The sequence below is a fragment of the Drosophila nasuta genome, chromosome X (genome assembly GCF_023558535.2).
Source record: "Drosophila nasuta strain 15112-1781.00 chromosome X, ASM2355853v1, whole genome shotgun sequence".
Lineage (NCBI taxonomy): Eukaryota > Metazoa > Arthropoda > Insecta > Diptera > Drosophilidae > Drosophila > Drosophila nasuta.
In genome coordinates, this window is record NC_083459.1 from 24,404,054 (window position 1) to 24,429,392 (window position 25,339).

Consider the following 25,339-nt stretch of genomic DNA (forward strand, 5'->3'; position numbering starts at 1 on the left):
CGAGCAAAAAGTTTCTTCAGTAAAAATACTTTTTTTAAAACTTAATGTAGAAACGGATGAAGGCGACATTAGACTGAAGAATGTTTAACAATGTTGACATCGGTTTAATGATCTAACAGATCTCCTGACGATCTTCACTTTTATAAATAATAAATATGATATATGAATAAGCGATTTATTTTCTATCTTTCAACAGTTTATAAATTTACTACACCAAGTAAATTTATTAAATTATATCAATTTGCAAATTTGATAAAGTAAAACTCAAGTTAACAGTTTCTTCAACATGATATTTTTAATTTTGATAAGTTAATAAATCTATGAGAAAGGCAATTATTTTTCTTCCTATAAAGAGTTTTTAAATTCACACTCTTGTTGAAATTTTGTATGTTATCGTTGATAAAGTGAAACTCACGCAAAAAGTTGATGCAAATATTTGCTATTTTTTTTTATAGTGAAATTCAAATTTCAAATTTATTTTATCGTTGATACAATAAAGCTCGAGTTAAAAGTTTATTAAAATAAGCTTTTCATTGTTTATTTATAAAAAATAGTATTAAAAATTAAAATTAATCTTTCTTTAAAATATTGATTTTTAATGCTGAAAGGAAAATTGTAAATGTAAAATATAAAATATAAAATGTAAAATATAAAATGGAAAATGTAAAATATAAAATGTGAAGTTTATTTAAATTTATCAAGAATATTATTATTGAGAATTGTTATATGACATTTTGTTTCCTTCAAAAGTTAAAATTATAATCCAATTGCTTACTTAATTCTTAAATTTAATTTATATTTTCATTTTGATCAAGCAAGGGAAACTCCATTGGAATATTTTCGCGCAGATTTTTGGAAATTTATCACGTCAATCGTGTTTAATGATAATCTTAAACAGCTCATAAAAATAGCACTTAGAACATCTAATTGAGAAGACGCCACAGCTCGGAGTTTATTGCTGAGTCTCTCTAGCTCTCTCTCTCTCTCTTTCTCTATGCCTCTCCCTTTCGATCTCTCTAACAGTTTATTCCCTTTGATACGAACAACAACAAAAAGACGAACGCGAAGCGTACTTCGTTGAATGCTGAAGTTGATGATCGTTGTTGAGCTTTAGCTACGATGATCATCGAGTGGCTTTTAGCCAAGCGACTCATAAATGTTTGACGTACGCTTCGTATACATTATATTATGTATACGGCCCGTAGTCGTAGTCGTAGTCGTACCTGTTGCTGTTGCTGCAGCTGCAGCTGTTGTTGATGGGTTCTTAAAGCGCTTGAAGCATTCGTTTGGCTCTCAGTTCTAGCTGCGGCATTCACGGCATCACATCACATCACAGCACAGCTCAAAACAAAACGCGACGCGCTTTGACTTCGACTCCGATTCCGATTGTGATTGCGATTTCGCGAGTTTCGCGGCAGCATTTATTCAATGGTATTCAGTCAAGTACTACTCAACTAATTGCTTGGCCAGTTTGTTATTAATTTGTTGTTTTTTTTACACTTAAATTGAATGTGCGACAGTGCAGAAAATCATATAAAAATCCAACAATAACAGAGAGCTAACAAAAAAAAACGAGTAAAAATATTTACCTCGCTTAATTGCGCCTTGCAACATGGAATTGAAGACAATGCCACAGTCGAATGGGGCCAATGGCACCGCCAACAACACCGCTAACAGCAACAGCAACAGCAACAGCAACAGCAACAACAACTCGAGCAAAACAGACGTAAGTAATATTTCCGCATTTCGCTTTCGTTTTGCCCGCCCCCCGCCTCGATTTCATATCACAAGAGTCACAAGAGTCACACTTGACTTATATGATCGCGCAGCCCTAAAATGAAAAAGAAAAAAAAAACGTTGTTGTTTGTTGCTCTGATTTATTAAACGATTTTAATGAGTTTATAATACCATCATCATTATTATTATTATTATTATTCGCCTGGGGCATCATTAAAAATCCAAGCGGCCGACAATCTTCTATGTTTATACTATGCTATAATAATAGACCCCCTTCAAGATATCCGTTTTTTAGTATTACTTATCTTCTGCCAACTTAAGACCAAGTGCAAACCGAAGCAAAGCAAAGCAAAGTCAGTCACAAGGTATTTCCCAGAACAATTATCTGCTTGTAATTGTAAGATCAGCACGCAAACAAATGTGATCGCAACTGCCTTGAAATCTTACTTCTAATTGATCGTTAAATGTTTGCATAGATCTTGAAGATCATTGTGGGAATCGAAAGCGCGAAGATCAATGCAAAAGTTGCAATATTGAAAAAGGAAAAACAGATTTAATAGATCTTCTACTGCAAGTAGCTGAATCTAAGATTCGGTTGAAGAATGTTTTACAACAGATCTAACTGATCTTGGACTGATCTTTAGATCAGATACACATAAGGCGTGTAGATCAATGTAGCGATGCTAGTATATCGATGAAGGCGACATTAGTTTGAAGAATGTAAAACAGATTTAACAGATATTCTACTGATCCTCAGATCAATGTAGAGATTCAAGTAGATGAAGCTAAGATTCGGGTGAAGAATGCTTTACAACCGACCTATGTGATCTTTGTTTGCTCAGTCAGTTTAGATCCTAAAATCAATGCAAAAGTTACAAGTTAAGGAAGCTAAGATTCGGTTGAAGAATGCAAAACAGATGGAAATAATCTTTTTATGATCTTTAGATCAGATATAAGGCGCAAGTAGTTGAAGAATGGAAAGCAGATCTTAATTTGATCTTTAGTTTTGAAAATCTTAAGGTCCTAAGGTAAATGTAGATTAAAGAATGTACTACAGAGCATAAAACAGATTTAGGAGATCTTCTACTGATCTTCAGTTTTCAAATCATTGCACATCTATAGCGCGTATATTTTGCAGATCAATGCAAAAGTTACAAGTGGATAAAGCTAAAATTTGATTGCAAAATGCGAAACAGTTTAAAAAGATCTTCTAATGATCTTTACATCAGATATAAGGCTTGATTATCAATGTAGAGATACAAGTATATGAATGAAGACGAGATTAGTTTGAAGAATGTTTTACAACGTTTACAGAGCGGATTTAAAAGATTTTCTAATCATCTTTAGTTTTGCAAATCATTTCAAATTTATTTTGCAGATATAAGGTTTGAAGATCAATTTAGAAATGCAAGTAAATGAAGCTAAGATTAGATTGAAGAATGTTTTACAATGTTTACAGAGCATAAAACAGATCTAACTGATCTTCAAATGATCTTTAGTTGTGCAAATCATTGCAGATAATAACGCATCTATTTTAAAGCTATAAGGCTTGAAGATCAATGTAGAGAAGAATGTTTTACAATGTTTGCAGAGTATAAAACAGATCTTCAAATGATTTTCACTTTTGCAAATCATTGAGAGTGTTTAGCTCTGTATATTCTGCAGATCATGTTGATCACTTCGAATGTCGTGTTATCGCTGATAGTATCCCAAATTCTAGATAAGCAAAACTGAGAAGATTGCCGGAAATTAAATTCCTAGTACTTAACCAACTTAAAATATCGTTGACAGACAATGAACTGATAACGTGACTCAAGTATGTTTGCACACCCAAATACTTTAAATTCCCCAAGCTGTTCCGCCGCCATTCATTATTATTATTATTATGTGATCCTCAGATCGTTGAAATCTTAAGTGCAATTAACACAAATTTGTTATCAACTTCGAAATTCAAGTATTCTCTCGAGACAAGTTGTCGTATAGAAAGTGTTTAAAGTGTATTATTCATATTTGTGCAGATCACAAATGTAACTGTATTTGACAAAGCTGAAACTGGTTTAAAGGTCTGCTTCGGAACAGAAATAAAACCAAAAAACACGAATTCGTTCATGGACAGTAAAAATAAACATGTAAAGATATTTTTAAATATTTGTGCACGCAGACCAAAACAAAAAATAAGAACAAAAATTATCAAAAATAAATGTAGTAAACACAGTTGTTATGCGGAGAGAGAGATAGAAAGAGGGAGGGAGAAAATACAGGGTATGCACTTAGTATTACAGGGTATCTGGCAAGTCGCAAATATGCGTAAAGTGTAGTAAACAACGAATTTAAGCTTTGCTAGATTTGGGTGAATATAAAAGCGCTTTTACAGGGTATTTAGGTGAATATAAAAGAGCTTTATTTGCATGTCTAGCTCATTACAGGGTATCTATAAAGTTGAAACATTTAACTAATTAAATAAAAGTGTGTCAAATCAGTCATGTGGCGTCCAATAACTAAAAAGCATGTTACCTTATTACAGGGTATCTACAAAGTCAAAACATTTAAATTTTGACTAAGCTTGCTGAATAAAGTTAAAATAACCGGGTATCAAAGAAGTCACATTTCGTTATAATTATTTAAAAAGTATGTTAAGAATCAAAGGCGTATCTAGCTCATTACAGGGTATCTACAATGTCGAAACATTTAACTGAATAATATTTCTAGCTGTAGTGACAATAAAAGTGTGTTTAATAAGTCATGTGACGTCTAATAATTTAAAGTAAGTATGTTAAGAAATCATGTCTAGCTTATTACAGGGTATCTAAAAAGTAGCTTCATTTAAATTGGGAATTACTTTGTTAGTTGATGTGATAATAACATGATATGCATAATGTGTAAATAAGTACGTTAAACAACAATTGCAATAAAAAAAAGTTAAGCAATAACTTGAACAATTACAGGGTATCTGGTTGTTCGGTCAGTGTGAAAAAGAGCGCACGCTTCGCATTCCCAGACACTTGTGAACTGCTGCGAAAGTGTTGGTTAAAAAGCTGTTTAAACAATCGTAAACAAAAATAGTAATAATAATAATATATTATATAGATATCGTATATAGTATTTGCTATTTTAGCTATGTGGTAGTCATATGTAGAGAGTCTAGCTATATATTATATTATAAGTTAATAGACAGTTACAATTGTAGATCTCGCTTGATTCATCAACAAGTTTTGAGGGGATTCATGTAATGTAAAATGCAAATGAATGTGTTAAACCAAACAGCAAATATTGTCAAGTTTCAACTACTGTTGGGTACTTCCTACCTATAACCCTCGGGGGGAATTACAATTGTTTCACTCATTTATTACTAATATTTGCATTGTTCACATGTTGCTTCTCAATCACTCATTAGACCTGACAGCATGCATAGCAAAAATCTTTGTGGTCAGAGCGTCTTGTGAATACGCTAGAAATATATTCACGAATTCACCGTTTTAACCGACTTCGGGACGTGGCGTGCATTATTCAAATTAAGTGCTCGGGTAATTACACCGTTACAACCGTTACAGCGTCAGACTACACTGAGAGAATTCCCCATGACTCACAGCAAAGCGAGTCAGATATTCAATTAACTAATTATTATGAAGAAACCAACGTGATGGCATTATAATTAAATTACAATAAGTATAAATAATATACTATATACAAAATATACTACATGTGGTATATAGTATATAGTATACATATTATAGAACTACACTGAACTAATTTTTAATGACTCACTGCAAATCAAGTCAGGTTTTCGGTTAACTAATAGCTATAGAAAACCAACTTGATCGCATAGTAATTCAATTAAAATAAGTATAAAAAATATGCTATATATGGTATATAGTATATATGTTACCTATTATAGTACAACACTGAAAGAATTCCCCCATGACTCACTGCAAATCGAGTCAGATTTTCGGTTAATTAATTGCTATGGAAAACCAACATGATCGCTTAGTAATTATATGAATATTAGTATAATTAATATACTATATATAGTATATACATATTATCGGACTACACTGAGAGAATGTTCCATGACTCACTGCAAATCGAGTCAAGTTTTTGGTTAAGTTAACTATAAGCAATGAAATACCAACATGATCGCATAGTAATTAAATTAAAATGAGTGTAAATAATATACTATACATAGTATATGGTATATACTATACCATATGGTATATTTACTATATGTACTACTTAAATATATATGGTATAATATATTATAGTAGTATACTTATAGTAAATAATAACTATAAAAAATCAATACGATCGTTTAGTAAATAAATGAAATTATGCATAAATAATGTACTAATATATATTATATATAAATATATAAATGAATGCGCCAAATGTATTTCGTCGTCTGCGCTTGCTTTTTTATCTCTGTGCACTTTCTTAGTTTTGTTTTCTTTTTTTTAGGTTTATTGAAGTTTTGCTTGAAAAGCTTTTCTTTTAATTTCGTTGACTGTGTTTTAGAGTTTTCCGCATTGCTCTGTTTTCTTATCGTTCAAGCGCCTGTCACGCGTTTTCCCAGAATGTCTTAAGTACGAAACCGAAAAAAGCTGCTTCGTTATCTTATCGAAGGTCGTAAATTGAATTTCCCAATAATTCAACTGCGATTTATTTCTGCCAGCGGCCAAGGCTCCAATTAAGTTATTAACTTAATGTTGATGTTGGTAGTAACGAGGCTGTTAAATGTTTATGCCGCTGCCAATTAACTGATGCAATATTTTCTTTCCTTTTGTTGTTGTTGGTTTACAAGTCGAATACTAGATGATGTCGCTGTACTTTTCGGTCATCGTAATAGAGATTATTTCAAGTCCACGATCATTGCTCAATCAATGTCAATGTTGTGTGGAACAATTAACAATTCAATTGGCAGATAAACTGGGACTTTGAACTAATTTTCTTTAAAAAAAAATGGCTAAAATGAATTCGTAGAAAACGTTAATTTACTGACTCGCGACATTTATGAACTGTGGCAGATCATAAAAGAATTATATCTGCAGACATATAATCTAATCTAAGGCAAACCACAAAGATATGCATTTTATGGCCATTACTTGGCATTAAGCGAACGAAGCATAAAGCATTTGCTATTTTTGGCTAGCCGCGAGAGACAGACAGCAAAAAAACGCAAAAAACTTGTTACGCCTTATCTCGGGGGTATTCGTTAAACATTCTTGACCAAGTGAAACCTTTATTTATACCCGGTAGAAGGGTACTATAATTTTGTGCCGGCAGGAAATGTATGTAACAGGTAGAAGGAAACATTTCCGACCGGATAAAGTATCTAGCTATGTCTGTCTGTCTGTCTGTCCGTCTGTCCGTATGAAACACTGGATCTCAGAGACTATAAGATATGGAGCTCTAATTTTTTTGCGACAGCATTTGTTATGTTTGCATGCAGATCAAGTTTGTTTCAAATCTTTGCCACGCCCACTTCCACCCCCGCAAATCGAAAAAAAAACGGCTAGCAAGCGCAATTTTAAAGCTAGAGTCGGTATATACAATAATAGCTAATGTAGTTGTGATTCCTGAAAATTTCGTTGCGATCAGATAAAAATTGTTGAAGTTATTAAAGAAATACTTTTGAAAACGTTAACAAACCTACCACAAACAACGTCGCCACATCGTCATTATGAAATAAAATATAGTGCAAATTAACTTGATAAATTTAATAATCCGGAAAGATCAAACATATATGGCTCCACTTGAAACTCAGCACAAATTACTCGCTAGAATTGACCACTAACGTGGACCTTCAGTATTGTTGTTTTTCTTCCACTTGGAGCTGATTACAAAAAGAGAGAAACAAACCGCTGCAACTGACAATATGTCGACGAAACGACGTCGTCGCCGCAACAGTGAATCAAACGATCTCATCGTGTCGACATCTCCAACTGGACAAGATGAACTGGAGAAGCCCGATTTACGTGGCGATAAACGCAACATTGCCGTACTTCTGTTCCTCGTTCCTCTACATACTGCAGGGCATACCCATTGGCCTCATAGCTGCTGTGCCAATGCTGCTGCAGAATCGCGGTGCCAGCTACAAGCAGCAGGCGGAGTTCTCCTTTGCCTCGTCGTGGCTGGTCCCAGTGCAGTATCTGCTTGGTGGTTTCATGCTGCTGCTATCGGTGCACGTGGATCGCTGGCTGGGCGGCGATGGTGTGGAGCTCAATGTGCCGCTGCTAACGCTGCTGTTCTTTGTGCTCAATTTCCTAGCTGCCACACAGGATATTGCTGTGGATGGCTGGGCGCTGACCATGTTGAAGCGTTGTAATGTTGGTTACGCCTCCACCTGTAATTGTGTGGGACAAACAGCTGGCTATTTCCTTGGATATGTGGTGTTTATTGCCTTGGAGTCAAAGGACATCTGCAACTCGTATTTGCGTGATGTGCCTTCGGATGAGGGCATGGTAACACTACCGCGATTCCTTTACTTCTCGGGCATCACATTCATAGTGGCCAGTGGACATCTTCAAGAAGGAGAACGACGTTGAGGATGCGCACACAGATGCCCGCTACAAGGAGGAACACGAGCTCAACATACACGAGAGCTACAAAGTCCTGTGGGATATAGTGCACAAGCGTCCCGTACAAATTGTGGCGTCTATACTGCTCACCATCAAGGTGACGTTTGCCACCTCCGATGCCGTGACGTCACTGAAACTGATCGATGCTGGTGTGCCCAAGGAGAAGCTGGCATTGCTGGCCATGCCCGCTGATACCGCTGCAGATCATCTTGCCCCTCATTGTGAACAAATACACGAATGTCCCGCGACCCATGGACTTGCATCTGAGAGCGATACCATGGCGCATTGCTTTGGCAACGGTGGCCACATTGATTGCCTGCGCAACGCCATATCTAATCTCAGGTGGCGAGGTTCCCTTCTATTACTATGTACTGCTCGATACCAGCTACGGCTGTTGTCAAGTATTTTTGTATTCCATCATGTTTGTGGCTGCCATGATCTCGGATCCAGCTGTGGGCGGCACCTATCATATATGACATTCCTTAACACACTGTGCAATCTGGGTGGCAATTGGCCCAACACTGTGGTGCTGTGGCTGGTGGATGTACTCACCTTTAAGCAGTGCAGCACTCAGTCCACAAATCTCTGCCTTAACAAAGAAGAGCTGCAGGAGTGCACCAAGAGTGGGGGCAAGTGCGAAATAAACTTTGATGGTTACTATCTGGAGGCTGCTGTCTGCGTCGTCTATGGCATCATTTGGCTGCTCGTTGTGCGCAAGTGGATACGCTATCTGCAGGATCTGTCTGTGGTTGCGCCGATTGCCAAGAAGCTGAGGTAGCAATTAATTGTTTGATCTTCGATCTGCGCACAGAGAAAACCCATCGATCTGCGCACACTCATTTTTTGTTAGAGTACAAGAAGCTATACACTAGTGAACTAGGACTACTTAGGACCATTTATGCATTCTAGGCTAGACAAATTATAAGTTTTTGTAAACGAGACCGAATTGTTTTGTGTAAACTTAAAATATTCCAATGGAAATAAAATTCAATGTTGAGTATAGACAAAAACGCCTACTTACTAGGGGTCTTAGTTGCTTTGGCTGACAATTTGGTATATTGTGTCGTCTATGGTATATTTTGTATGTGGTACTATATCGATATACCAAATATACCACATATTTTTAGTATTTTTGTAGTATATTTGGTATATTTGGAGAATAATACTGCAATATTTTGCATTTATTCAAAATGGGTAGCTGGTATTTTACAGTCGAGCACACGCGAATGCAGCTTTCTTACTTGTTTTCTTTGCTTTGCACTTGCAGCCACACGAAAAGGAAGCACAAAATGGGGACCAGGAACGAACGAATTGGTCAAATGGATTGGAGTTTTTAATGTCGTGCATTTCGGTTTCGGTGGGATTGGGAAATGTTTGGAGATTTCCATTCACCGCTTATGAGAACGGAGGCGGCGCCTTTCTGATACCCTACATCATTGTGCTCTTTCTGATCGGTGAGTGTAAAGCACATTTCAACAAAATTATACTCGACTAATTGCCCATCTATATAGGTAAACCCATGTACTATCTGGAGATGATCATCGGTCAGTTTACGAGTCAGGGCACCGTGAAGATCTGGTCAATTTGTCCCTCGTTTCTGGGCGTTGGTTATGGCCAAGCCTTTGCCACGATCTGCATCATCACCTACTATTCATCGCTGCTCGCTTTGACTCTCTACTACTTGTTCGTCTCGTTCCAAGCCGAGTTGCCTTGGTCCTATTGTCGCGAGGATTGGCTCAATTGCGTCAACTCTCGACCGGATCAGGATACTCGCTCCTCCTTGTGGAGCAATGTCAGCGATCTGCTGACGAAGGATAATTCTACCACGTCGCAATTGCAAAGCAGTTCCGAATTATACTTTCTGTAAGTACACGCAGGGTATTTGCAAGTCGTCACGACTTCACTTAAAGTGGGCAAATCACTTTGCCATAGAAATTTTGCAAGCTTTTACTGCGATTTTACGAGCGAGCTTTCAGTTTTTTTAATAGATGAAAAGTGAATAACAATAACAATAAAATTATAGAGTTATTGTTATGAGCTAATGTTGTAAACTAAAACTATATTTATCTTAGAAGTAACACTTCTTATTGCAATTACATTTCCCCTATAAAGAAAGTATGCAAAAATTGAACATTGGAGATTTATGGGTAAAATAGAAAATTTGAATTGGATGATGTAAACATTTAAGAATTGGAGATTTAACGTCGAAAGTGAAACTGGGAATTGCACAAAATAAACAATTTTGAAATTAGAGATTTAGTGGCAAAAGTGAAACTGGGAAGTGCATTAATTGGCACATCAAATGAGGCTAGAGAATTTATAGGAGAAGTGAAAACAAATCCGTTGGAGATTTGGGGTCAAAAATGAAACTGGGAATTTCATTAAATTTGGAACAGAAACAAATAAAAATAAATAAATGCTTTCTAGGAATGAAATTGGAACAGGTAGAGCTTTAAATATGAACAAAGTCGGTTTTAAAAATCAAATAAATAAAAAGCTGACCCAAAATGCAAATGTTGACAGCAATGTTTTGCATATTACAAGTTTTAACAATTTTAATGCAATTGAATGTATGAAAATATGAAAAGGCTGAAATGAAATTCTTTGTCGAAATACTGTCGAAAGTGTAACTAAGAATCGCCTTAAACGTAGAAAAGATAGTTGACTACAAGGAGAAATACTTACTTATTAAAAGTTACATTAGCTATGCAATTTCAAAAGAATTGATTGTAGAAAAGTACTATAGAAAAAAAAACTGAAAAAAAAAATGATATCATTGGCGAAATACCGAAGAAAGCGTAACTGAGAACTGTCGCAAATAGCTGACTAAAAAATTCAAATGCTTACAGCAAAGAGGTGATCAAGGAGAAATCGGATATTTCGGATGGCATTGGTGAACCAGACTGGAAGCTAACGATCGCGTTGTTCGTCTCGTGGATCGTCATCTTCCTGGTGATCATGCGGGGCGTGAAGAGCTCCGGGAAAGCAGCCTATTTCCTAGCCCTTTTCCCCTATGTGGTGCTGTTCGCTCTCCTGGGCAGAGCTGTGACTCTTGAGGGTGCTGTCGATGGCATCATCTTCTTCCTGAAACCTCAGTGGGATGAGCTTTTGAACCCGACGGTGTGGAAGGAGGCGGTTGTTCAGTGTTTCTTCTCGCTGGCCGTTGGCTGTGGCCCCATCATCATGTTTGCCTCCTACAATCGATTCAATCACAGCATTTACAGGTAATATCATCATGATATTTATAGCTGATTCATTTGATGTGCTAAAGTTGAAAGTTCTTCACACAGAGATGCCATGATTGTCACCACGCTGGATACGTTGACGAGTCTATTAGGTGGCATCACCATCTTTGCCATCTTGGGCAACTTGGCTCATAATCTGCAGATCGAGAATATTCGGGATGTGGTGCGCAGCGGGACCGGATTGGCCTTCATTTCGTATCCGGATGCGATATCCAAATTCCAGGCTGTTCCCCAACTCTTTTCGGTACTCTTCTTTTTCATGCTCTTCGTTCTGGGCATCGGATCAATTGTCGCACTCCAGAGCACCATTGTGACCATCATCTGCGATCAGTTCAAGACGTGGAAGTACTGGAAGGTCGCTCTAACTACATCCATCTGCGGTTTTCTCATGGGTCTCGTTTACGTCACTCCGGTAAGGCCTTAAGACCGAGTTTGCTTTACATTTTTGTTTAATTTTCTGATTGTTTCTTTTTTCTAGGGAGGTCAGTGGATCCTCACGCTTGTGGACTTTTATGGCGGCACCTATGTCGTCTTTATATTGGCCATTTTCGAACTCGCTGGCATTGTGTGGATTTATGGTGAGCATCATTAATGTTTGAACAACGTATTCTCCCTATTTTTGGGTGGTGCAAACTTCGTTTGTTCTTTTTTGAAGAGTGAACTAGTTCCTTTGATATTGTTACCAATTTGGTTTATCGTTTTATTTCGTTCGTCATTCGTTATTTTGATTTCAAGTATGATATTGCTTTAAGCGGAAATAGGAATAGGAAATGTACTATTCATTTCTATAAATATCTTTTTACTTCGGTTTTGAGTTATTGAGTTAAAAAAGTCCATTTTGATCAAATTTGAACTCTGAAATGACATAACTTACTCAAAGAGCTTAGCGTAGATAGTGAAAGAATAGAAACTTTTTAAGGAACGACTAATCAAAAATGGAACATACTATACATTGAAGCAAGAAATAAGTGAAGATCACGAGTGAACAACTGAACATGAATGAACTATGAAACTGAACAAGAACGAAATAAAGAACTAAAAGTGTTAACGAACAAGAGAGACCAAAAGAACTAACAAATAAAATTGAACAACTGAACAAGAACGAACTAAAGATCTAAAATGAACCGAAACGAACTGAAGATCAAAATGCAATTAATTACTCAGAACGATCTAAAAATCAAAATTGAGCAAGTTAAGTAGAAAGAACTAAATATCAAAAGTGAGCTGAACGTACTAACAAAAATCAAAGACCAAAATTTAATTTCTGAACGAACTAAAGATCTAAAAAGAACCAGAACGAACTAAATTGAACAACTGAACGAGTAAATGAACAAAAATTAACCAGAACGAACTAAAATTAAACAACTGAACGAACAAAAGATCTAAAAAGAACCAGAACGAACTAAAATTGAACATCTGAACGAACTAAAGATCAAAAATGAACCAGAAGGAACTAAACTAAAATTGAGCAACTGAGCGAACTTAAGATCAAAAATGAACCATAACGAACTAAATTGAACAACTGAACGAACAAAAGATCTAAAAAGAACCAGAACGAACTAAAATTGAACAACTAAACGAACAAAAGAATAAAAATGAAACAACTAAGCAAAAAGGAATGATGAATATGACCTTAATCTTTTGGTACACTTTGTTGAATGAGTTATTAGTGAATACTATTCATTATTCATGGTCTTTCCCTCCCTCTCTTAGGTCTGCAAAACCTCTGCGATGACATTGAGTTCATGTGCAATAAGAAAGTGTCGTTCTACTGGCGTATTTGTTGGTTCTTCTTCACGCCCGTCATGATGATTGTGATCTTCATCTACTCGATGGTTACGATACAGCCGATCAAGTACAGTGAATCATACTTTCCGCTCTCGGGAGACAGTGAGTACTCTAGCTATGGTATTTGATGGATTACTTGAACAACTATTAACTTTGATTTTTTCAATACAGTTGCTGGCTGGATACTCTTCGCTGTGGGAGCAGCGCAATTTCCCCTCTGGGGCTGGTGGTACATCAGTCATCACATGGAAGGCGGCTTTGTCAAGGTAGAGAATGAAAAAATACAACATTTTAATCTACATTTCTAATAATATTTTGTATTCAACTAGTCTTTCATTGCTTCTCTCCGACCGAGTGAAAAGTGGGGACCAGCTAATCCAGAGATTCGACGGGATTGGCTGCTCTTCAAGAGCGAATTAAAGGCGAAACGCGCCGCTCAAGCGGAATCGAATAAGTTGGGTTTCTTTCGTCAGAAGCTGCGCAATTTGTTTGGCTAGTCATCTCGACTGAGATTAATTCATATTGTATTATGTTATGTATATTGTATATTGTATATGTTATGTATTTGTATTTTATGCCTAGTGATAATCATAATCATTACAAATGCCGCCTCAGCCTCTATGAAGCCGATGCCGATGCAATTCGAACCCACCCAATACAAATTTCTTTTTTTTTTTACCCTTCACTTAAATACGTTTTTTTTTATCTATGTAAATATTGTAGTTTTAACTTACGTGCAAATTCCATTGATGCGTCCAAATAAATTATTAACTATTAATTAAGTGTAAGTGAAATTCAAATTTCTGTAAAAAGAAACAAAATGTTCTTCAATAAACTGTCTGCAATAGAAATGTCTTTTTATTTTTGCCCAACTCCGTTGAGTTGCTTAGAACGAATTGCAATAAAAACAATTAAGAACGCTACAGTTGAGTGTGCTCGACTATGAGATACCCATTACCCATTTGAAATAAAAGGAAAATAGTGCGATATTTTTAAATTATACCAATTTAAGATACCGCAAAAATATACCTAAACCTATTTTAGGATAAAAAACAAAATAGAGCGTTTAGGTGTTTATTTACAAATATATCGCAAAAATACTAAAAATATACTAAAAGTCCATTTGGAAAGGTCAAAACAAGCGAGTGTGGTATTTCATTTCAAGTATGCCAAATTAATATGACGCGTAAATACTATAAATATACCAAACGCTATTTAAGGAATAAAAGCAGTGTTAATTTAATAAAAATATACCAAAATTCATATACTGCAAAATACTAAAAAAAATGTACCAACAATTATTTGGGTAAGGCCAAAACAAGCGAGTGTGGTATTAATTTTAAAATATACCGAATTGATATACTGCAAAAATACTACAAAATATACCAGCGGAATAAAAACAAAACAGAGCGGTGTTAATTTTTAAATATACCAAATTAATATACCGTATAAATACTTAAAATATACCTATAACAATTTTAGTAATAACAGAAAAATAATGCAGTGTTAATTTAAAAATTATACCAAATCGCTAAAATACTAAAAAACTACCAAAACCTATTTTGAGAATAAGAACAAAATAGTGCGGTCTTAATTAATCAAATATATCAAATTAATATACCGCAAAAATACTAAAATAAAAATGTATAATTTTTATCGGTTGAAAATATGTGATGCAATTTTCGAGACAAGAACTCTAAAATATTGTTGTTTCTTGAGTTCCAGCTTTGTTGAGTTGCTTAGAGCGAAAAAAAGTTCAATTTTATATCGATCCGCTTAATAAATAAATATAATATAGACTTACTTTTCTTTACTTTTCTAGGCATAAAAATTGAGAAAGTAAATAAGAGAGAAGTTTGTTAAATATTTTTTCATACAAAGCCCTTTATTATGTTAAAATTTTTCAATTTTTTTTGTTTTCATTAATTAATAATTTACAATTTTACTTAATTTGCTGTTGTTGTTGTTGTGTTTTATTTTTGTTGTTTGTTCATCCCATTTAAATATTGTTTATTTTCTTTTGCATTTTCTTGTTTCTTTCATTCTTTTGTTGTTGTTGTTGTTGTTCATTTGTTTGCTTTCTGAAGGGGAATAGGGAAGTAGGGGGAGGAGGAGGGGTGTACATTATAACAGTACATCAATTGTTTAATGTAATGGGTAAATTTGCTATAAATAGTGGGGGAATCCTTACGAGGTAAATGCTTAATGAGCAAAAAAAAAATCAGATCAGTTTATACTACAATACATACATATGTATACAAAATAACAAATCGTAAATCTAATAAACATTCTTAAAATTCATATCCCAAATACATATTTTTTGTGTTTTTGTATTTTAGCATTTTGTTTTTTTTTTTGTGTTTTTAGTAATTGTTGTTTTTTTTTTAGTATTTTCTTAGTTTTGTTTTAGTTCATTTTGTATATTTTTTGTTTTTCATGTTGTGTACATTTTTGAAATAGCCGCAAAGTTAATTTCAATTTGAATCCTTTCCTCGAGGATTACATTTTTTTTCTTTTCTTGGATGTTCTCCTATGTATGTATGTGTGTGTGTGTGTGTGTATGTGTATGCATGTGTGTGTGTGCGTGTCTGTGTGTGTGTGTGTGTGTTGTAACTGTTGTTAGTATTTTTGTATTTTTGCGTGTTCGTGTTTTTGTTTTTATATTTTGTTTAAATCGTAAAATACTAATTTAGCAATTGTAGGCACCCTAAATATTAAAGCTTTTGCAAAACACGGTTCCTCGATAAGATAACAATATTAATTTAATTTTAATTTAAATATACAATACCGTTAATTCAAAATAAACTATTTGTTTTAGCCACTGAATTGTATGTAAATTACATCTTGTTTTTTTTTTTTTTTTTGGGACTTTATATATATATATATATATATTATTCATTTATTTAGTTTTTCTTTTTGTGGGTTTTTATTTTTTTTTTTTTTTTTTAGGGAGGGGGGAGGGGGCCTTTTAGCATTCATTTCTTTTAGAAACTTGTGTTTTGTTTAATTTTAAGTTTAATCTTTTAATTTATATTTTATTTGTTTAAGTTGTTAGCGTTTAACTTAGTTTTTTTTTTTGTTGGGGGGATTTTTTTTGTTTTTTTTTGTCAATTTAATTTATTTTTTTGTTTTTGGTTGTTATCTTTAAGTTTTGGGATTAGTTTAAATTGGTTGTTTTTTAATTTCCTTTTCATCATAATTTCTCTCTGGTTCATTTCCATCTTCGTTTACATGTTAATAAAAAATTGTTTCGCATTTGTTGTTTTTTTAGTTTTTCTTTTTTTGTTATTGTTTAGTTTAACAAATAATTGTTATGCTTAATAAATTGGTCTTTGCTTCGGCTTTCGTTCAACTACTGAATACATTACATACTTATAATACATGTAAAGTCAAATATGATCTTCGTTTTTTGTTTTTTTTTTGTTAAGTATATAGTATATATATATATATATATATATGTATATATATAGTATAGTCTATAGTATATAGTATGATTTCTTGTTGTTGTTTTTCGTTTTGCTGTTGTTGTTCTTGTTGTTGTTGTTGTATAACCCATTTAATCAATATTTTTGCTGTTGTGGTTTCTGGTTGTTGTTGTTTAACTTTTTCTATGCTATGCCGTATATACTTTAGTTTTTTTTTGGTTTTTATAGAGGCCGGATTTCTATTTTTATACTTTTCTAGTATCTATCGTTTTGTCAGTATTTTAGTTTGCTGTGTGTAAATATACCAAAAGTTTCATTTTGTTGTAAGTTGTTGTTGTTGCTGTTGTGGTTCTTATTGTTGTTGTTGTGGTTTGAATCGAACTCAATTCGTGAATGGAGGAAACGTTAACTGAGAACTGAGAAGAAGCTATGCAATACTTTGTGATTTTCGTAGTAGAAGTAAACCGTAGTCATCATCATCTTCTTCTTCTTCTTCATAATCATCTTCGTCTTCTTCTTCATATTCTTCTGCTTCTGCTTCTTCGTGTGCTTTACGTTTCGCTGTTGAGAAGAACACACACACATACATACATACAAATGTTATACGGGGGGAGAACAGACACACACACATACATACATGCACACGCACAGTTAGAGAGAGACAGACACATTGTATACACAGTGCACAGTGGGCCAGTGCAAATACAAACTAAGGTGAATTTCCTTTCCCTGTAACCGAATGCTCAAGCTGTTTGTTCTCTACAAATCTAATCTATGGATTGAATATTATTTTGTTATCTTCTTCTTTATACTTTTGAAATATATAGAGGTAATTCTCTGTAACTAAAACTATTTTCAAAATAAGTGCAGGTTATTCTTCAAGCTTTGGTTTAGCTCTATATTTAAAGCTAAGATTGATTTTAGGAACTTGTTCTGTTTTACGATAAAATATCTAAAAACTTGTTTTGTCGTACGATAAAATATCTAACTAAATTCGTTCATTTTTATACTCGTTACCCACAGGGTAGAAAGAAATGTATGTAACAGGTAGAAGGATTCTTGATCAGTGTTAACAGCCGAGACGATCTAGCCATGTCCGTCTGTCTGTCTGTCCGTCTGTCCGTATGAAACACTAGATATCAGATACTATAAGAGATAGAGCTATAATTTTCGACAGCATTTGTTATGTTTGCACGCAGATCAAGTTTGTTTCAAATTTCTGCCACGCCCACTTCCGAACACACTGTAACTTTTTTACTTGTTTGGTTTGCGTACGAAGTTGTTAATTTTTGCTATTATCAGAACAGAAAAATTACAAAACCATTCTTAGCTCTAATTAAAGTGCTAATATAGAGCTATAAGAATAACCTTTTCTCATTTTTAAAACTGTTTCAATTTATGTTTTTTTCCCGTCAGAGAATTACCCATATGAGTTTCTAGAGCAGACTGACTGGACTACTTTTTGTTTTTTTTTTAATAAGGATATGCTTTCTACGGTGGCTACAAATCTTGTTTGTTTTTTGTTTTGTCTCACTCTTTTTGCCATCGGTTACAGGGTATATGCTAGTCGAGTCGAGTTGTGCAGCTTTAACCTATGTGTTTGCTATTGAAGATTTTGAATTTGCTTTCTGCTTTGATTTCGTTTTTCAGCTGGCCTGTGCCCACTGTGCCACCGTGGGCTCCATAGCATAAATAATTGTGCGATTCGGTTCAGTATTCAGTTGGCATAGTTGGATAAGTTTTTTTGTTGTATGCAATGTCGTTTGTAGTACATAAATATTGTTCACCAGCTAAAAAGGATTTATTTTCTCTTTTTCTCATTTTTTGTTTTTTCTTTTTCTTTGTTTTTGGTTTTGGTTTGCATATCTTGCGTTTTGTGTGTATAATATAGACCTGTCTTGAATTTTCGGTCCCTCATATCAAAGTTTTTGGTTTTCATTTTCATTTTTCTCATTTTTCGATTTTCGTTTGTATTTTTTTTTTTTCGTTTTTTGTTGGTTTTTTGTATCAAGGTATTGTGTGTTAGGAAACCAGTTCAAACGGGAGAATTTTAATGGTTTTTGTTGTAGTTCTTGTTCTTGTTCTTGTTGTTTTTGTTGTTGAAGATTTTTCATGGAGTGTTGAAACCCAAATATGCATTATAGTACATAATATTAAAGCTGGGCGTATTTCGTATTTCTTTCGTTTTTTCATTTTCATTCCCTTTCTCTTCATAATATGATCTGTTTTTTTTTGTTTTTCTTTTTTTGGTTTTCTTTTGTTTGTGGTTTGTGTATTTACGTGTTTCTTGTCCACAGTGTTCGTTTTCATGTATGTATGTGTGTGTTTTTTTATTGTGATAAAGCTATTTTGACAGCAGTCTTGAACGTTCATTTGAATTTCAATTTAAATATTCATAAATAGGTATACATTTTTAAGGGTTCATTTTTTGTTTTTCTTTTGTTTCGTTTTTTTTGTTTTGGTTTTCTTTTTAACTTCTTCCACTTGACTTACGCATTTATACTCGTTTATAATTTCATTTAATTTCATGGGTATATTTCGACTATAGAATTTTCCGAATCATTGATGAACTTACTGCAATTGAGAATATATATTGTATTTTGTATTTTTTTTTTTGTTTTTTTTGTAGTACTATATTTGTATTCCTTGTCCAAAAAGTAAAGGGGAGGGAGGGAAGGGGAGGAGTCTACGAGCAATACGAGATCTCTGCAGCATAAACGTAGCACAAAGCACGATTCGTAACAATAAGTGTGACCAAATCAATTTGTAACTATTGCGCAATTCTAACGGGATCTGGAATGTTGTACTATTTGAGAGATAAATAATATATGAATTTAGATACTTTACTTTTGATAGAAGTGCTACATATTTTGTTTTTGTTTTTTTATTATTATTTTTATTTTATTTGTTTTAGATCCGTTTCTGGTTCCCTGGTTTTTTGGTTTTCGGTTTCTCTAGTTTTTCTGCGGCGACAACTTGGCATGTTCAATTGGGGGGAATTCAGTTTCAGTTGACGTTGAAGTTGTTGAACCTTTCTTATTTTTCTCTCTCTCTTTCTAGTTTTTCGTTAATTTCAATTTTGCGACTTGCCTAAAAGCATATATATATATTTTTTTTTTGGTAGTTTATGTGTTTTATAATTCTCACGCTATATTCATTTAGTATTTATTTTATTTATATACTTTTTTTTTGGTTTTTTTGGTTTACTAATTTTTGTCAATTTTGTTAAATTTTAGTTTCATTTACCTATTAAAAAAAAAATTAACTTCGATGCTCTCAGTTAATACTTTATAGTATGTCTATGCATTTCCTTTTAGAATCTTTAGAAAACTTACGTAGCTCGGCCACTCTGCTATTTTAACTACTCTATATTATATTCTCATTTATCATTTATCATTTTCTTTTTTTTTTTTTTTTTGGGAATTTTTCAAATTGTTTTTTTTACCTTTCATACATATATATGTATATATATATATATATTACAACTAATTTGTATATTAAATTGAATTAGTTTTTCTTGTATGTTTGTTTTTAGATTTTTTTTTTGTTATTTAAATATATTACAAAATTCAATTAAAATTGTTCTTCTTTTGTTTTGTTTTTAACTGGTTTTCTTCACTATTTATTATTAGGTTTTATCTCTTTACCTCTCTCTGAAAAGCTAGTCAGGTTCTTAATTGAGTTTATCGTGTTCTTGGTTTTGGGTTTCGTTTAAAGCCAGAGCTAATATAGTATTTAGTATGCATGTATTGTGTGTGTCTCTCTGTGTGTGTGTCTCTCTGTGTGTGTGTGTCTGTGTGTGTGGTGTGAGTTCACCGATTTCTTAGGCTTGTAATACATACAACAATTAGAATACTTCTTCTACTGTGTGTCTTCCATTTGATGTTTTCTATCAACACACACACAGATATATACATATACATATACATACACATATACACATACACATACACGTTTACACACACACACATACTGTAGAGGGGGGGAGGGGAAAAGTAAGTAAACCAAGTCTAGAATTTTTACTTCGAAATTATATTGCCATAACGGCTAACGATAGTTTAAGGATATAGTATTTTGTTTGGTATATGTTAGTATATTTCAATTTATGCTCCTTTCAGACGGACTTTTGGATATACAACGTTTAAAGTTATTATTTAGTATTTTTTGTGAAAGAAATTATATTACTCTAATATATATAGTAACACTTTAACGATAGTATACTTCATTTAGTATATTTTATATAGTATTTTTTCTTTCTTGCTGCTTTCAGACGGACTTGTATATACAACATTTCTAGTTATTATATATATATAATATTATGTAAAAGTTTTACTATATTTTATATCGATATTTTTTCGATAGTATTCTGCAGTATAGTATATAGTATTTGGTATATTTCATTTTTTGGTGCTTTCAGACGGACTTTTGAATTTTTGGAAACTTTCAAGTTATTATTTTATTTGCTGTAAAATGTTTTACCTTAAACAGAAATTATATTACTGTAATAGATACCGATATTTTTACGATAGTATATTTCATTTCTTGCTCCTTTCAGACGGACTTTTGGATATAGAACATTTCGAATTATTATTAAAATATTATAACGTATTCTCTTTGAGCGTCTGTTAAGGTTAGGAGATAAGTAAAACATGTTATTATATTCTAGACTTGGTAAAAAAAAAAGAAAAGAAAAAAAGGCAACTTTTTAGGTATGAGTATATATCGATATAGTTAATCAAGTACACATATATGTATATATTTACATGTTACATATACACATATATGTGTGTATCGTATGTTGTATGTATGTACGCATATATAGTATAAAGTATATAGTATATATATAGAGAGAGAGAGTTCTGTATGCTAACGTTTGACTTTTGTTCGTACTTATTTCGAATGTGTGTTGGCTCTATTTACAAAAGGCCGACGAATTCGAAATGCGACTTGTTGTTGTTGCTTATGTCTGTGTTGTTGTTGTTGTTGTTGTTGTATAATTGCTAATATTACTATTATTACTCGCATTATTATTATTGTTGTTATGATTATTATTAGTTGTTATCGTTATCGCACTATTATTACTACTATTATTGCATACACGTTCTCTTTTCCTAGTAAACTTATTCTCAGTGATCTTTGAGGCAATCGATATCGATGTCGTCGTCGCGGCGCTTGTTATCGGTATCGCTATCGGTATCGTTGTCGTTGTCTCGGGTATGCGACGATACGAATGCGATTGCGATGGCGCTGGATGATGCTGATGAAGTTGTTGTTGTTGATGATGATGTTGATGGATTAGCCGAAGTTCATAGAACTCGGATTCGGATTCCGCTTTTTGCTGTTCCTTTTCACCTTCTTCGTCTTCGTCTTCTTCCCGCTCATCCAGCGTGAGACGCTGCCTCAGCGCCATCTCGATCATTGTGGGCGACATGGATCGCGACATGGGCATTGTATTAATCGATGGATTCTTATTTGTTGTTGTTCTTGTTGTTGTTGTTGTTGTTGTTGTTGTTGACGTAGCTCGTAATGTTCGCAGTTGTGTGTGAGGAGGAGGTTGTGATGCTGATGATGAAGATAATGATGATGGTTGTTGTGGTTGTTGTGGCCTTCTTATTGCTAGCATCTCGATGTTAATCACGGAGTTGGAGCGCTCTCTTTCTGATATTCAGCTGCCGTATTTGTTGGAAGATGTAGCGTAGCTAGTATTAACTGCAGATCCATTTGATGGCATGTGAGTATCAGGCACTAAATGTGGTGTTCTACTAGATATAGGTGGCAAAATAGGGCTTGTTGGCCAATGGTAAGTAGCAGCGGCGTTATTGGATGAGGGTACACTTCTATGCAAAAAGCAGTATGTTAATTCTCAATTGTTTAGCGTTTCGTATCGACAGAGAGAGAGAGATATACGTCTTCAAATCAATCAATCAAACAATCAATCAATACATATAATTATATATATATTTCATAATTGTTATCAATAATGGATGTGTGTGTGAGCTCGATCAATAGATGTCAATAGATAGATCATGATACTCTATATCTAATGATAATAAGCAATGATGTTTCTCCATTTCATTTTTTGTTTTTTTGTTTTTTTTTTTTTGTTCGTTTTGTTTTTGTTTTCTTTGATTGATAGCACTCACATCCACTCACGTTTCAGCATCATTAATCATAATCAATCACATGAATCTTGCATAGAAGAAAATGCTACGGGTCATGGAATTTCGGTATTTCGTATTCTCTGTGGTATTTTTTCTTGTTGTACTTTTTGCAGTGTCAGTTTCTAAGGGATTCCTTACGCTACAATGGGCTCATACACGCACACAAATGACTTTGGTTCTAGCTGAATTCCACTGTTTCAAATATTCATTACATTCAATTGACTTTATTATTTGTGTTTTTAATATACTGCATCTGGTATAAAATACTAAATTTCATTATACAGTTAAGCAAGCACTGACTGCTGTGGCCTTCGACTCAATTTTGAATCATTGTCTTAGTTATTGTATTGTAGTATTTGACAGCACTTTCTATTTATGTATTAGTTGACAACTCTTCTTATGTCTATGTCAACAGAGGAAACAATTTATTGAATTGCCTATGCGCTGAGGTGCATATTTAATTACGAAGACATCAAGTGTTGTCGACGCGTCAGAATGTCAGCTAATTACATATGATTAACTCAAAAATTTGCAGTGTTTAGGTGCTGCCAACTTGTTGACGCAGTGCTGGTAACTTGTCGATGCAGTGCTGTCAACTTGTTGACAGAACGCTGCCAACTTGTTGACTTGATGACGGAGTGCTGCCAACTTGTTAATGCAGAGCTACCAACTTGTTGACGCAGTGCTGTCAACTCGTCGATGCTGTGCTGCCAACTTGTTGACAGAGTGCTGTCAATTTATTGACGCAGTGCTGCCAACTTGTTCACGTCGTGCTGCCAACTTGTTACCAGAGTGCTACCAACTTGTTGACGCAGTGCTGCCAACTTGTTACCAGAGTGCTACCAACTTGTTGACGCAGTGCTGCCAACTTGTTACCAGAGTGCTACCAACTTGTTCACCTCGTGCTGCCAACTTGTTGATGCAGAGCTACCAACTTGTTGACGCAGTGCTGTCAACTCGTTGATGCTGTGCTGCCAACTTGTTGACAGAGTGCTGCCAACTTATTGACGCAGTGCTGCCAACTTGTTCACGTCGTGCTGCCAACTCCTTGATGCTGTGCTGCCAACTTGTTGACAGAGTGCTGCCAACTTATTGACGCAGTGCTGCCAACTTGTTCACGTCGTGCTTCCAACTTATTACCAGAGTGCTACCAACTCGTTGACGCAGTGCTGCCAACTTATCACAAACATATTTTGATATGAGATAAACGTCACAGTGGAATTCAACTAGTAGAGAGCATTCAAATGGCAAATGGATTGACAGATGAGAGATGTGGAAGAGAGAGAGAGAGAGAGTGAGAGGCGACAGGTGACAAGTGAATGAATGTGTAAGTGTGTGAATGATATATGCGGCAAATTGCAGAAGCTGCGTATACGTAATACTTGAATAGAGAACGATGAACTCACCTAGAATGTGGGAACAGCATGGGCGCTGTGTTGAACATGGATTGCGGCGTCGTCTGCTGAATGGGCTGCTGTATTGCCGCAGTCGCCGCTGTGTCCGGGTGTAGAAAGTTGCGACGTTGCTCGATGCGCTCCTGATGCTGCGTCAGGCAGCGCGACAATAAATCGGGAAGGCTCTCCATGTGCTCCTACCGAATACCGAAAGTAAGTCAACTGTTCATCAAATGCTACTCACACTTTGTTAGCCATCTGAATACGCACTTGCAGACTCTGCATCTTGTCCTCTAGATTTGTGAGACGCTCTTCGATGGCATCCTGTCGACTCGACATGTCCGATATTATCTCATAGACCGTATTTTGTGTCTGTGAATGCGAATGCGAAACACGATTTGATGATACAACGAAAATTGTTGGTAAAAATGTTTCAGAAATTTAAATTTATTAAACTCATGCTATTTTTTTGTTTTGTTTTGTTTTGGGTTTCGTTAGGTACCTTGGCCATATCGGTTATTGTGTTTGCGTTATCCATTAGTTTGCGTTGATCCATTTTAACTTTTCGCAACCTGTTGTGGGCAGTTGGGAAGAATCATCAAGTTCAATATAAAATCAAATGTTGAACGTGTTTGTTAGTCTTTTTTTTTAGTAACCCGATTATACCAGGTCTTCAATAATATACCAAATGAGGTATATAGTATATAACATATAAAATATACTATATATAGTATATGGTATATTTAGTTGCGGACCACCAAGCGGAAATATATTACTAATAATATTATTATTATTATTATTTGCTGAAATAAGTTGTGTGTTTATTCATTTTTTCATAGTTTGTTTTGTGCCATAAATAAATATAGATTTCAGCGTTAAGATTGCAGAAAATCGTATCGAAAAATATACTCCATCATATATATGTAACTACTATCTATGCTAAAACATTGTTTGATCTAGTGGTGAAGCGCAGTGGAACATAACTACAGTAAAGCCTCAAGAGATGAATTTGAATGA

The 25,339-nt window shown here is 34.4% G+C and overlaps 2 protein-coding genes and 1 pseudogene across 27 annotated transcripts in view; 2 read left to right on the plus strand and 1 right to left on the minus strand.

Moving 5' to 3' along the window:
• Nucleotides 1–1,284: 1,284 nt before the first annotated feature.
• Nucleotides 1,285–14,180, plus strand: LOC132795971 (sodium-dependent nutrient amino acid transporter 1). Its single transcript, XM_060806955.1, has 10 exons — nt 1,285–1,431; nt 1,521–1,726; nt 9,577–9,763; nt 9,821–10,172; nt 11,159–11,533; nt 11,600–11,966; nt 12,033–12,132; nt 13,268–13,444; nt 13,514–13,608; nt 13,672–14,180. Exons 2-10 carry the CDS (start codon nt 1,613–1,615, stop codon nt 13,837–13,839), a joined length of 1,935 nt encoding a protein of 644 aa, XP_060662938.1. The 5' UTR covers nt 1,285–1,431; nt 1,521–1,612; the 3' UTR covers nt 13,840–14,180.
• On the plus strand, nt 7,385–9,134 carry LOC132795972 (acetyl-coenzyme A transporter 1-like; annotated as a pseudogene).
• A 2,006-nt stretch (nt 14,181–16,186) lies between the features above and the next one.
• Nucleotides 16,187–25,339, minus strand: part of LOC132797280 (small conductance calcium-activated potassium channel protein) — a 107,653-nt gene continuing 98,500 nt past the window's right edge. For 18 of the 26 annotated variants that reach the window (XM_060808925.1, XM_060808934.1, XM_060808933.1 and 15 more), the window contains 4 exons: nt 24,825–24,894; nt 24,593–24,694; nt 24,335–24,519; nt 16,306–22,604 (listed from right to left, as the gene is read on the minus strand). In XM_060808925.1, the coding sequence (XP_060664908.1) occupies nt 22,433–22,604; nt 24,335–24,519; nt 24,593–24,694; nt 24,825–24,894 (529 nt within the window). In that variant the 3' untranslated portion in view covers nt 16,306–22,432. Of the gene's footprint in view, nt 22,605–23,816; nt 24,155–24,334; nt 24,520–24,592; nt 24,695–24,824; nt 24,895–25,339 lie in introns of those variants that run through there. The other 8 variants (XM_060808935.1, XM_060808926.1, XM_060808937.1 and 5 more) reach the window with 7 other exon arrangements.

What these genes read in the sequence shown, in the direction of transcription:
- LOC132795971 (XM_060806955.1), top strand. Translation starts at nt 1,613, where the DNA reads ATGGAATTGAAGACAATGCCACAGTCGAATGGGGCCAATGGCACCGCC. An exon ending in CATTGTGCTCTTTCTGATCG is followed by an intron (nt 9,764 to 9,820) that starts GTGAGTGTAAAG and finishes CCATCTATATAG; the next exon opens with GTAAACCCATGTACTATCTG. An exon ending in TGGAAGGCGGCTTTGTCAAG is followed by an intron (nt 13,609 to 13,671) that starts GTAGAGAATGAA and finishes GTATTCAACTAG; the next exon opens with TCTTTCATTGCTTCTCTCCG.